The sequence below is a fragment of the Capsicum annuum genome, chromosome 3 (assembly GCF_002878395.1).
Source record: "Capsicum annuum cultivar UCD-10X-F1 chromosome 3, UCD10Xv1.1, whole genome shotgun sequence".
NCBI classification, from domain to species: Eukaryota; Viridiplantae; Streptophyta; class Magnoliopsida; order Solanales; family Solanaceae; genus Capsicum; species Capsicum annuum.
The window spans coordinates 60,650,646-60,664,113 of NC_061113.1; the positions used below are offsets into that span (position 1 = coordinate 60,650,646).

The 13,468-nt window shown below is 37.9% G+C and overlaps 1 protein-coding gene across 9 annotated transcripts in view; it reads right to left on the reverse strand.

The window, feature by feature from the left end:
* Nucleotides 1-13,468, reverse strand: part of LOC107853145 — an 80,918-nt gene that overhangs the window by 62,830 nt on the left and 4,620 nt on the right. For 4 of the 9 annotated variants that reach the window (XR_007052913.1, XM_047408007.1, XM_047408005.1 and 1 more), the window contains exons 2-6: nucleotides 8,250-8,493; nucleotides 7,254-7,359; nucleotides 7,020-7,161; nucleotides 6,534-6,798; nucleotides 5,922-6,289 (exon numbers count right to left, since the gene is read on the reverse strand). Coding sequence is in view for 8 of the 9 variants with exons in the window: in XM_047408007.1 (XP_047263963.1) it covers nucleotides 5,922-6,289; nucleotides 6,534-6,798; nucleotides 7,020-7,161; nucleotides 7,254-7,359; nucleotides 8,250-8,493 (1,125 nt within the window). In the remaining variant the exon portion in view is untranslated. Of the gene's footprint in view, nucleotides 1-5,921; nucleotides 6,290-6,533; nucleotides 6,799-7,019; nucleotides 7,162-7,253; nucleotides 7,360-8,249; nucleotides 8,494-9,204; nucleotides 9,613-10,174; nucleotides 10,236-13,468 lie in introns of those variants that run through there. The other 5 variants (XM_047408008.1, XM_047408009.1, XM_047408006.1 and 2 more) reach the window with 5 other exon arrangements.

Consider the following 13,468-nt stretch of genomic DNA (forward strand, 5'->3'; position numbering starts at 1 on the left):
TAACTACATTATTATATTGAGGCTCTATTTATAGATAATACATTCCAATCCTTTTTCTAATAGGACACTACATTACAATCCTTTTCCAAGTAGGATTTTATATGTTATTCTTATTCCTACTCATATTCTAACACTCCCCCTCAAGCTGGTGCATAGAAGACATATGTACCAAGCTTGTTATGGATGTAACTAATATGAGAATCGGTGAGCGACTTGGTGAAGATATCTGCAATAAAACTGATAAGGACTGTTTTGGACGTCTGGGAGACCTCAATTGAAACGGAACAAACTGAAAAAATATCTGAAAAATAGTAAATATTGTCATAAAGTCGATGTGTCGCTGGAAAATTGCCGAAAACTGGTAAAAAATATACGGGTCATCTCGAAATCAAGAGACGAGTAGATCTTCAACATGAAAGTCACCGGAAACTTAGTCGAAACACGCTCACACGCCGGATTATTAGATTTGATGGCTGAAAAGTGACTACAATCTGAGGAAGAAAAAAAGTATATGGGTAGGTTCGGAATGATGACACGACCTTACTGAAAAAGAGAAATATGTGTAGGGTCGAAATGATGGCACGACTCTATTGAGAAATAGAAATTATATGAGTAGGGTCGGAATGACGGCACGATCCTAAAAGAGAAATTATATTGGCAGGGTCGGAATGATGGCACGACCCTACTGAAAAAGATCTGAGGAGTCACCGGAAAGGCGTACGGAACTATGTAAATTAAATCTGAGGAGTCACCAGAAAGATGCATAGCGCTATACAACTCAGATATGAGACAATAGTCCGGAAAGATGCACGGTGCTACACAAATCAGATATGAGAAAATAGTCACCGAAAAGTACGGTGCTAAGAAAAATAGACATGAAAAAGTAGTCACCGGACAGATGCATGGTGCTACGCAAATATATGAGAAAATAGTCACTAGAAAGATACACAGTGAGTCAGTAACCCAACTTATGCTAACATAATCATTGGCCAGACGGGCGGCATATATGGATTATAGCCGCCCGCCGACAGCGGAAACTCTTTGATTCTTTACCAAGATCGTGGAAGCTTTGATACAATGTGAGAAATATAAGAGAAAAATACTATTGAATTGTTGTAACTACATTATTACATTGAGGCTCTATTTATAGACAATACATTCCAATCCTTTTCCTAATAGGACACTACATTACAATCCTTTTCCAAGTAGGATTTTATATGCTATTCCTATTCCTACTCATATTCTAACAATAATATTTTCCCATGCATTTACTTCTCAAATGGCATCAGAGCAACAGTGAGAAATATCCAGGACAAAAAAGTCCAGCGTGTGCATCCTTTCTAGTGAAAGTTCAAATCTGATTTGCATCATCCTCTTTTGGCAAGTGTTGTGCAAAAACCGACACCACCATCATGTTCCTCAGGCTCCAGCAACAAAATCCCAGCCAGCCCCAGTGGAAGACTCATTCACACGCACTCTCATGTGGCGAACAAAGGGACAATCTTCCGGCTAGATCTGGATCATGTGCCGACACGTGAATCACTTTCCAGCAACTTTCAGACTTCGCTCTTCCGTCCGTTGGGGTCATTCAGTGATTCCAAACTCATCCATACCATTTTTACAATTCTGAACACTGTACACTTTTCCGATGACTTTTACAGTGAGTTCCAACAATGTTCAAAAAAAAAGAAAAAAAATCTGTTGTGGTGTTCACTGTGAAATTCCGATTTGACCCATCTCGATTCCAACCAGTTCTAATACCACCAGCAGCTTTTCCATTTTCACCAATTCCAGCATGCATTTTGTTTTTCTGGAAATCTTGTAATGAGGCTCGCCTAAAGCTGCTGCTAACTTACATCCTTTGTTAAGTTGTGGTGCAAGGATCAAACTATTCAAGATCACTTAAATCGCAAAAGCTAGTGAAGTAGATGAAAAAGTCTGGGTACAGTTGAAGAAGGTTGGCGCTCAACTATGTAGTCTCTTGTGGCGATCTATCAATCCCAAATAGATGCCCTTGTTCCGTCCATTCTAGACATGTTATTCAGTTAGGCTCGCACTTTATACAATAATGACAAATATCGTTTTTACAATGTGATATCTCGGATAACAAACTTAAAAATTACAGGAACTGGACACGTTTACTTACTTGGGAAAGGTACAGGAAGTCATGGAGGAATTCCAGAAGTTGATGCCAGTTACCGCAAGTGTTGAAAAACAAAAGCAACAATTAACATGTTTCTAGTTCTTACACGGGCTAAACTGTCTAATGACCCTGATTCAGTATATGAACTGATTTTTGCTTATCCAACTGTTCCTACAGTGGATAAACTTGATGTGGCACCCAGTCACATAGTGATCTAATCACAAGTAGTTGATTCCTCTGTTCTCGCATCTCAGACAATAGAAAATCTCAACCCAAGTGAAGTTATTGTTACAGACTTGGACACACTCGTGTAGTATGCTATTCTATGCATGGTCAACCCCCAAAAATGCTCATGCTGCTCAGACTGACTAAAAGTGTGATTAGGGCTTTTCTTTACCTAAAGGGGATACAACGAGCTTCTTTAGTATCAAGCAAGTAAGTAAACATCTCCACAAGTTCCCTCTAATGCAAGCTAATACTTTTGGTGTCGGTAATTCTTTGCTTGTGCTTCACAGGCTAATAAATACTTTTGGAACGAAGGTCGTGGACTCAAACGCTTCAAATCATATTTTTGGTAATAAATCACTTTTGCCAAAAATTATTTATTCACAGTCTCTCCCCGTTGTAATTTTAGACAATGGGTTCCAAACAAAAGCAAAAGGAGTAGGACAAGCTAATCAACTATCCTTGTTGCTCTAAATTTTGTTCTTAAAGTTCCTAGTTGTCCTTTTAGTCTTGCATTTGGTTAGTCGTTTGACTAATCTCCTCAATTGTGCCATAATTTTCCTTGATGATTCTGTTGGTATGCAGGACCGCAACAAAGGCAGACAATTGGAGTAGGGAGTGAATCAAAAGGCATGTACTACCTTAGCTCTCCCAATTTCTCTACAGCATGTGTTGTTATAGATCCTATAGACTTGATTCATAGATGTTTGAGACCGAGTTTATCCACGCTTCGGAAGATAGTGCGTAATTCATCTACATTAGATTGTGAGTCGTGTCAGCTTGGAAACATACCAAGCCAATCTTTCAATATAGTGTTGAGGGAATACCTATACCAACTTTTTAGGAGTCTATTGTAGCTCGCTCCTCCATCCCCTACATCCCCAACCACAGGATTGTCGTCCACTCTTGACTAAACATTGTCGTCCGCATCTAGCACCAGGCCACATGATTCACGTCTGACACCTGATCCTACACTTATTATGGACTTGTCTCCTCCTAGTCCACTAATTACACATCGAAAAGGTATATGATCCACTCATAATGCTAATCCCCATTATATCCTTTTATGTTTTTATCGTCTGTCATCACCCCATTAAGCTTTTATATCATCTAGTCTTTTGTTTTCATCCCTAGGTCTACCAGTGAAGCACTGTCTCATCCAAGATGGCAACAGGCTAGGCTATGATTGATGAAGGGATACTTGGGAGCTTGGGCCCCCTCCTTCATTACCTATTGTTGGTTATCAAGGGATCGGTCGATTGCCCTTCACAAGCAGCTAGAGGAGGAGAAAGGAATAAGAGGTGGCATAGCTTTATATTCTTTTTTCAAGATGAGAATCATAGGATTTTTTTTATTGCCTATTTAAGCAGTCAAAGTTGGTTCAAACGGCCAAATTGATCATCTTAAGGGCCAACTTATTGCCAAACGGGTATACTTTTATGTTTGGGCTTAATTACAATGGCACTTTCTCTCATGTGACTAAAATAGCATGGCTATGATCATTGCTCATCATTAGCCTCTGGATATTAAGGTTACTTTTTTCCCACAGTAACATTGAGGATGAGGTTTATGTGAAGCAACCACCTGCTTTCATCTCTCGGGCTCTAGAGGTCTTGTATGTCGATTGCTAGATCACTCTATGGTCTCAGACAGTATCCACGAGCCTGGTTTGGTAAGTCCAGCACATTAATCTATGTATTTATTTGGTGGTTTATGTTGGCGATATTGTTATTACTAGCAATGATTAGGCATGTATCACTAGTTTGATGCAACATCTCCTTCAACACCCCCAGACTTAAGTATTTGGGCAAATTGAGTATCTTCTGGGTATTAAGATCGCTCAGTCTAGATCAAGTATTGTTATTTCACAGCGGAAATACGCTTAGACCTTCTTGAGGAGATAGGAATGACGAGTTGTAGACTCATTGACATTCTTACGGATATGAATGTCAAGCTTTTGTCAAGACCGAGGGAACCTCTTAGTGATCCTATAAGATAAAAGTTGAATTACCTAACAGTGCCAAGGCCAAACATTTCCCTTATTGTAAGAGATGTAAATCATTTATGAATTCTCCCTGGGATACATTGGGATACAGTTATCCACATTCTTCGGTACATAAAATCAGCCCCATGCAAAGATCTAATGTTCGAGGATCGAAGCCATAAGCAGATTGCTAGATACGCAGATGTTGATTGGGTAGGGTAGGAAGGGTCTGATTATTGTGTTTCAGTAGGAGATAATTTGGTATCTTTAAAAGCAAGAAGCAGGGTATGGTTGCTCGATCTAGTACGGAATAAGAATATCGAGCAATGGCTATGACAACATGTGAGCTAGTTTAGATCAAACAATTACTCCAAGAATCAAAATTTGAAGAATAAGTTAGATGGAACTTGTGTGTGATAATCAAGTTTCCCTTCATATTGACTTAAACCAAGTATTCCATGAGAGGACTAAGCATGTTGACATTGATTTTCACTTCGTCGGAGAAAAGATATTCTCAAAAGATACTGTTACAAAGTTTTGAAGTCAAATGATTAGCTTGCAGATATTTCAATCCCACACTGGTACTATGATCAGCTAGCATTTAATTCAATCACACACTAGTCCTCGTATTAGTTACATATGTAACAAGCTCGATACATATGAGGGTGAGTGTTTAAATATTAGTGTATATAATACATTTAAGTGTCCCACATTGATAGGGATATAGCACACGTAAAGTCCATATACAAATACGATTCCATGTAAGACAATTATTTTATGCATCTTAATTATATTTTCATGTGTCTTTCCTTCTCACACACACCAACCACCAGCAACCACCTTCGCATGTCCTCCAACACCCCACCACAAACACCTTCACCGCAGCCACCATCACTGACTACCACCACCTCAACCACCGACCACAATCGCTACCAACTACATCCACCGCACAACCACCAATACCAGTGACCTCCATTGTCAACCACCATTATCTACCATCATCCCACACAGTTGTCACCTTTGACCATCACCACAACCGGCACGACACAATTACTACTGCTATCCTCCTCCAACAACCACAATTATCATCAGCAACCATGGCTTCTGCCAACCTAAGTTGCTTGGACTCTTCAAAAATGTCTACGGGTGTGTCGGATCCTCCAAAAATAGTGTATTTTTGAAGGACCCGACACGGGTGTGGCAACATTTTTGGAGAGTCCGAGCAACTTAGCTGCCAACTACCACCATCACTAGCTTTTGGATTTTCAGAATATAATCCAAATATTTTTGCTAATATTTGTTTGGATATAAGATTTATTTCTTAAATTATATTTATTAATTTTCAAATAAAGATAAATTATATAGATTCAGAAGTTGAGAAAACAGATAGTTTTAAATGTTCCCTGTTCAAATTTAGAAACAGCATCGCAATAATCAAATACGCAGCTACGATTCCAACGCCTTAATCTTAACAAAAACAAATGGCGCCTTAGACTCCCTGGTCAAATCCTGAATCTCTTAGTTATTCGTGGTCTCACGAGTAAAAAGATGAAGAGCACTCAATTTTACCTGAATGTTGAGAAATATATTTACTATCTCCTAAAGATGAGCAATCAAACTTTCTCATTCTTCCATGCGTTTTCTTCACTGCTGTCTGCATTGAATCATTCAATCTAACTGGAAGGATAACAGCTGCCATGTTATCCATACTACCCTTTTCAAAAGCAGCATTCACTATGCAGTCAGCTAAGGAGTATGAACATGAATAAGTGAGTTCTGATTGTACAGAGAAATCAGCGTGCAAATTCCATAATATGTCACAAACATCCTGTGAGCTAAGCTTTTCAAAAACACCATCAGATGCAGCCACCAAATAGCAGTCGTTGTCTGTCAAAGGTTGCCAATCAGTGACTTCAGGAGCAGATATAACGCCATAACTGACAATACATCAAGAAATTGATAAGTCATATATCAAGTACTCTACAGAAAAAGTAAAGCAGATGAATCGATGCATGTTTTCTTGTTCAGTATTTTAAAACACAGATTAATCAAAGCATGCATCCAGGTTCATCAATTAAGATGCACAAAAATTTATGCATGCACCCAAGTCCACCACAAATCTGCAGATGAGCAAAGGTGGGAATATATTTACAAAGATCTTCCTAAAAATGTGAATCTTACCTTTTAAAATACACATCACCTATTGCTCTAGAAACAGCCAATTGACCATTAACCCTAGCTATGCCACCCCATTTAGAAACATGTCCTCCTGCAGTCTCCACTCGAGACCTCTCATCATCCCTATCTGGATGGTGGTCTCTAGTCAGTTCCTTAGCAATCAGAAAAGGCCACTGGTCAGGAGCTGCCAACTTGAAGCTTCGGAAGTTCTTCACAGGTTCGAAAATTCCAAAGCCTCTTGTTTGCCTATATAACCTTAATAAATTTGCTGCAAGCAAAAGAGGATTAAAATAACTATCTCCACCAGTAGTTCAAATACTGAAAGAACCCACCAAAATGGCCATAATAAGAAATTAGAGCCATTATATTGCTCACCGAGCAACTCATACATACTCTAAATATGAGTTTTGTTATAAAGACATTATACAGCATACAAGTAGAGAGCATGAAGAATATTACTTGACATAGAGCTGAAAGAACTTTTCCAACCTTTAGACTCTTCTTGAGATTTAAATTCTTCAGAGCATAAAAATGCCTTTGAATCTCCAATATTGGCAACTAAAATTTGATTTTCTGCCATAAGAGTAACTGTGGCCGTAGAGCCAGAATCAAAATTGTGTCGAAACGCATCCTTCAAAAGCAGACAAGTTAATATTAAGACAAATCATAACAAATATTTAAGTCTGATCGGCCTAACAAAAGAGATACAACTTAGGAGGTTACCCTTGAAAATGCAGAGTCAATATCATCAATTGCCCTTAGCAATGCTTCCTTCAATATTTCCAAGTGAAAAGATCGATCAATGATTGATGAAACGGTCAACTTGAGCCTACATAGAAAAAATTACAGGTTTCCTTGGACAATTACATCATGAAATTAGTTTGGACAATACGAGATGCTATCGGATAAGTAAATACAGATAAATGAGACCCTATAATAGCGAATAAAATTAAAAAGTAGACGGTACCTTAAAACACCATTTTACAGGATTCTAGTTTAGACTTAAGATTACACATATATAGTAGGTGTTTGGCCATGAAAACCAAAAAATTTTGGAGTTGGAGTTGAAGTTGGACTTGTGTTTGGCCATGAATATAAATTGGAGTTTGTTTTGAATTTTTTTGAGAGAAGTAAGTGAAAAAAGTTTACTTGTTTTCACTTTTCCAAATACAACTCCAAGTTGAATTTGAAATTCATATGGCCAAACACCATTTTTGGAAGAAATGAAAAAAAAAATCCGGAAAAAAGTAAAAAATTCTTATGGCCAAATGGGGGCATAATAAGTAATATTATTCCCCTTTGACCTTTTCACATTGAGAATCTACGCAAGGATCATCTACTCTCACTGTCATGCCCCTGTATACAGAATTAAACTAGCAATGATGCAGCAACCTTCTAAAGACTCCACAAAAGGAATCAAGAACTTTTGCTCGTCTTCCTTCAAGCCTTAGATATAATCAATAAGAAGAGGTGTCCTACTTTTTTTATGTTTCTGTTTAGTGGGTTTTCTTTAAAATAATGGAAAAGAGGGGAGCACTCTTAAAAGTATGTTGGTTTTCATGTGTTACCATGAAAAAGGGACTGAACAGCATATCGCATACAAACAACAGTTTCCATGTTTAATTTCTCATAATTGATAAGAGTTTAATCTAGTACATAATTGTATTTGCTTTCAAGAGGACAATGAAAAAGAACAGAGTGTAGGCCTGTAGCAGAGACCTCCCAACTTTCAACTCATCCAGCTCCCAGTTCAGGTCTTGTAGAGTACTCTGTCCTCTTTCATTTGGCAAGAGCCCAATCATTTTCCTCGAAAGAACCGAAAATGTTGCATCAAGAAGAAAAAATGTATGCAATGTAAAATACTGTAGTAATAGCTTTGATGCCATTTCACTTGCTTCAGCACCATTATGACCATCAAAAACAGCGGCAACACCAACAGTAACCTCAGTAATACCATTACTGCCTGCGTTATATAAGAAAATTTTGGAGAAAAATAGTGAACCATAATAAGTAAGAACATATGTGTGAGAAATAAAGACGGGAAAATATAATTGAATTGTGTATTCTACATTATTACACTAACCCATATTTATAGACACTACATTACAATCTTTCTCCATGTAGGACACAATATTCCAATCCCATTCCTATTCTAGCTCACACCCCTTAAGCTGGTGCGTAGAAGTCATACGTACCAAGCTTGTTACAGATGTAACAAATATGAGGGACAGTGAGGACATGGTGAAAATATCTGCAAAGTTGTTCACTCGACTTCACAAATTTTGTATCAATATCTCATGAGATTCTCTTTTCTTGTACAAAATAACAGTCAATCTCAACGTACTTAGTCCTCTCATTAAATATCAGATTTGATGCATTATGAGGGCTGCTTGATTATCACATACAAGTTCCATTGGACTCATCTCCAAATTTTAGTTCACTGAGCAATTATTTAATCCAAACTAGCTCACAAGTTGCTACCTTCATTGCTCAATATTTTGCTTTTGCACTAGATCGAGCAACCACGTTGTGTTTCTTACTCTTCTAAGACATCAAATTATCTCCTAAAACACAATATCTGGATATAGAACATCTATTAGACGGTGATCTTGCCCAATCGGCATCTTATACCAATGATCTGCCCATGGCTTTGATCCTCAAAGTAGTCTTTTACCTGGAGCTGACTTCATATATTGTAGAATGCGAACAACTGCATCCTAATGACTATCACCTGAAGAATCCATAAACTGGCTTACAACACTCACAGCCAAAAGAAATGTCAGCTCTAGTAAACAACAAAAACATGAAATACCATGAGTAGGTTTAGGAGAGTACGATGAGCGTAGACCTTACCCCTACCTTTGTTGGTTAGAAAGGTTGTTTCAGGTCTAGTCACTAGATAATTTAACTTACCAATTAGCTTATCTTTAAAATCACTGAGTAGCTCCCACTGTTCTAGCAAGAGTTTAGCATTCGGACTCATACCAGTGTCAATGGGTCTACATCCGAGCATTCTTGTTTCTTCAAGAATGTCTTCATTGAGAAGTAACAATATCTGATCTGAACTGGGCAACCTCAATACCTAGAAAATATGCAGTGTTATCAAATGCACATTTACGACCTAAAGTGAGGCTCAAAACGTGTTGCGCACTTCGATTCGCTTAATGAATGCTTCAGTGTCGTCGTCAAGGTTCTAAGTCATATTTTTCATTTCCAACGAGCCTCTTCTAAATATGCGACACTTAACAATTGATATCACAATATCGTAATTTGTTTTCAATTTCTTTGTTCATATATTTGTCATTCATGCTAATAGTAATTAGTTTTGGACTAAACATATATTTTTGTAACTTTTCTCCCTTATGCCTTTTTTCATTAAGCCCACACTTTATTTGCGCTTTGTGCTTAAAGCTCCAATGGACCTTGAAGCTTTTCAGCACTTTTTGCTTTTGATAACACTGAAAATATGTCGAGGTCAATAGTTTAAAAACACTAAAAGAGATGTTGCTTTAAATTAATGATATCATCTTGTTCATGCCAGTGATAATGATATCGATTTATAATGATATCATCGACATAATCCACCAAATAAATACACATATTTGGAGCAGAATGTCAATAGAACACAAAGTAAACAGTTTTACCACGAGTCATACCAACTGCTAGATGTAAAACAGAAATCCCGTCAACCGTAGTCTGCTTCTCCTGAAAATGAAGCAAGCTTCACCTTAGATTTGGAGACCGCCATAAAGGAAAAGGATGATACAAAGGCACAATGGGGTGATGATAGGCAGTGATGACTAAAAAAGTGTAATGGAGGTTAATATTATGAGTAAATCATATACTTTTTCAAAGTGCAATCAATTGACTGGGAGGAGACAAATTCGTAGTAGGTGCCAGGTCCGGTCGGGATTGATGTTGGACGCGGATAATAATGATAAGCCAGGAATGGTGGAACTAAGACTAGAGATGTAGAAGTAATCGTAGATTCCTCAAAAGTCAGTATAGGTAAGACCTCAAAGAGATCAAGATGATCAAAAGATGTAAAGTAAGGTCGAGACTAAGAAAATATGACATAAGGTGATTTAAGGTACCGACAAAAATTGGGTGAGTAGCATTTTTTTATAACGGTGGTGTCCGAGCCAGCTTGCGCATACCTCAACTAATTCCATGGGATACCTGCAACCTCCCATCAACATGTATTAAATAACTCTGTCCATCAAGGTTAGAACAGAGGAAAGAAATCAACTAGTGTTGTTTTGTCTCTGTTGGAAATTGAACCAGAGACCTCATGGTGCTTAACCCATGTCATTGTCAACCAGGCCACACCCCTTTTTTGAATCCCAGAATAACTAAGAAAGAAACATTTGAGAGCACAAGAGGCTAATAAATCTTTTTTGGGGCCAAGTTATGAACAAAATATATGCTCCCAATGACAAAAGGGGAAGAGAGTACAAAGGTCACTGAGGAAATAATATGGAATAAGGAATTTGATATTGAATGGAAGATGAGGAAATTTGATTAATTAAGAAGGCATCCAAAGGTGTGGCCTAATGGTCAATGAAGTGGGTTGAGAACTTGACGTCTCAGGTTCAAATCCCAATACTAGGTGATTCTTCTCATCTGTCCTACAGAGTTACCTGATATTTGTTGTTGATGAAGGTGGCAGATATCCCGTGGATTTAGTCGAGGCTCGCGAAAGCTGGCCCGAACACCATGGTTATAAGAAAAATGCAGCAGAAAACAAGAAGACGAGATTCAATGAGACAGTGTGAGTCATTCCAATGAGATACCTATTCTTTCTTTTTGCTACCCCATTCTGTTAAGGGTGTACACACAAGTCATAAACTGCTGAAACTAAGAGAATAAGTATTCTAAGGCATCGTCACTACGAAAAGTACTAATAGCAACACTAAATTGATTTTGTATTGCAGCACAAGAACTCTTGAATATAAAAATAACTCAAAACAATCTTTCAATAAGAAAATTCAAGTACATCTCAAGTATCATCAATGAAACTAACAAGATAACAGTCTTTACTAGGAGCCCAAATACCAAAATGAACAAATGAAAACCAGATTCTGCACGACTATCAAGCTCAGCACTATGTGGAAAGGTAGTGTGCGTATGTTTCCCAATTTCACACAACTCACAATCTAATATGGATAGACTAGACAAACTTGGCACCATCTTTTGTAGCTTTAATAAATTCAGATGTCCCAAATGTTGGTTTGGTTTGAAGGATCTATAATAAGGCACATTGCGGAGGAATTAGGATAATGAAGTGTGTTATTGGTCTAGTCGCAAAGAAGGTGCCTACTAAAGCATTGTTGCCCTCTTGGTTGTGGGTTCTAACCCCATCAATCACTTTCCCAAACCCACTATATGGGAATACACTGGGTATGTTGTTGTTGCTGTTGTTGTTGCGGAGGAATTAGGAAAAGTAAGATAGTAGAGGCCTTTTGATTCATGTCCAACGGTAATCGTCAATCACATTTTTTTAAATTAAGTAAAAGTATTTTCATTAGTAAACATGACTGAATCGGTCGTATACATAGGTTATTAAAAGATCAGAACTCTACAAAATCCACCCAATCCTCGAAGAAAGAAGGAACTTTTTGTTTACACCAAAAGAAAACAAGGAGATGGAAACTACTACTCAAATGCAAGAAACTCGACTCTACACCTTCATAAGCTCTTCTATTTCTATCTCTGCAAACTACCCACATTAACGTTGTCGAAACCATGTTCCAATCCCTTCGTCTTCTTTGTCTTTGCCTGCTCTTCCAACTCAACATTAGATCTTTCACAGTTCTTGGCATTACCCAAGGAGTGTGAAACCATCTAAACATATCCCACCCTAATAGCATAGTAAGCCCGCTTGGTAACTCCATCTTACTGAGCTTCTTAATTTGAGCCCTTAAAATCATTTAGAACCTGCAACAGAGCAGCTACTCTTCCAATTTCCCAGTCATTCAAGAGTCTTCTAAAGCTCAAATTCCAACCTTGAAGAGACCGTACTTCATTAAACATTGCATCTGGAATGGGACTAAGGATGAACATATTAGGATAGGAAACCATTAGGGGTTCCTGACCATTCCATAGTTATTTCCAGAACTTAATTCTGGTTCTAACACCAACTTTGAAAGTGATGTTCCGTACCAATCCAAAACTTAATTCTGGTTTCAACACCAACTTTGAAAGTGATATTCCATACCAATTGATTCCACAAGCTCTGAATTGTTCTCCAAATTGAAACCCCATACCCCATAGGTGGTAGTATTGATGGTATTTGAACACTAATGCTCATTCTAAGCATATTTGCTAACAACCACTTCCTTCCAAAGAGTTTGCTCCTCATTTCCAAATCTCCACAACCACTTGGTTAATAGACATTTGTTTTGCAACCCCAAATTTCTGGTGCCAAGACCTCCATCACTTTTGCGTTGAGCAGTTTACCACTTTACCAAAATGTATAACTTTACCCTCTTTATTACCCAACCATAAAAAGTATCTTTGTAGCCAATCCAATCTTTCTTCCACTTTAACAAGCAAAGGAAATAGAGACATAACATAAGTGGGGGAAAAAATCTAAAACTGAGTTTATTAGAGTAGTTCTCCCACCCAGGTATTGAGCATTCCAATTAGCTGGTTTTCTTTCAGTTTTTTTCAATGATAACATCCCATATCACCAGCTCCTTAAGTTTGTTCTCCAATGGCATGCCAAGATACACTGTTGGGAATTTCTTAATTCTGCATCCCAGAATATTAGCAAGTCTCCGCATTTGAGGCACTTCATTAACAGGGAAGATGGAACTGTTCTTCCAGCTAAACTAGAGAGAGACTGCCTCAAAAAACACCCGTAGCATTCTAATAATCTTGATCAGTTCTTCCTTGGCTTCACAAAAGATCACAAGATCATCGGCATATACTCCCTC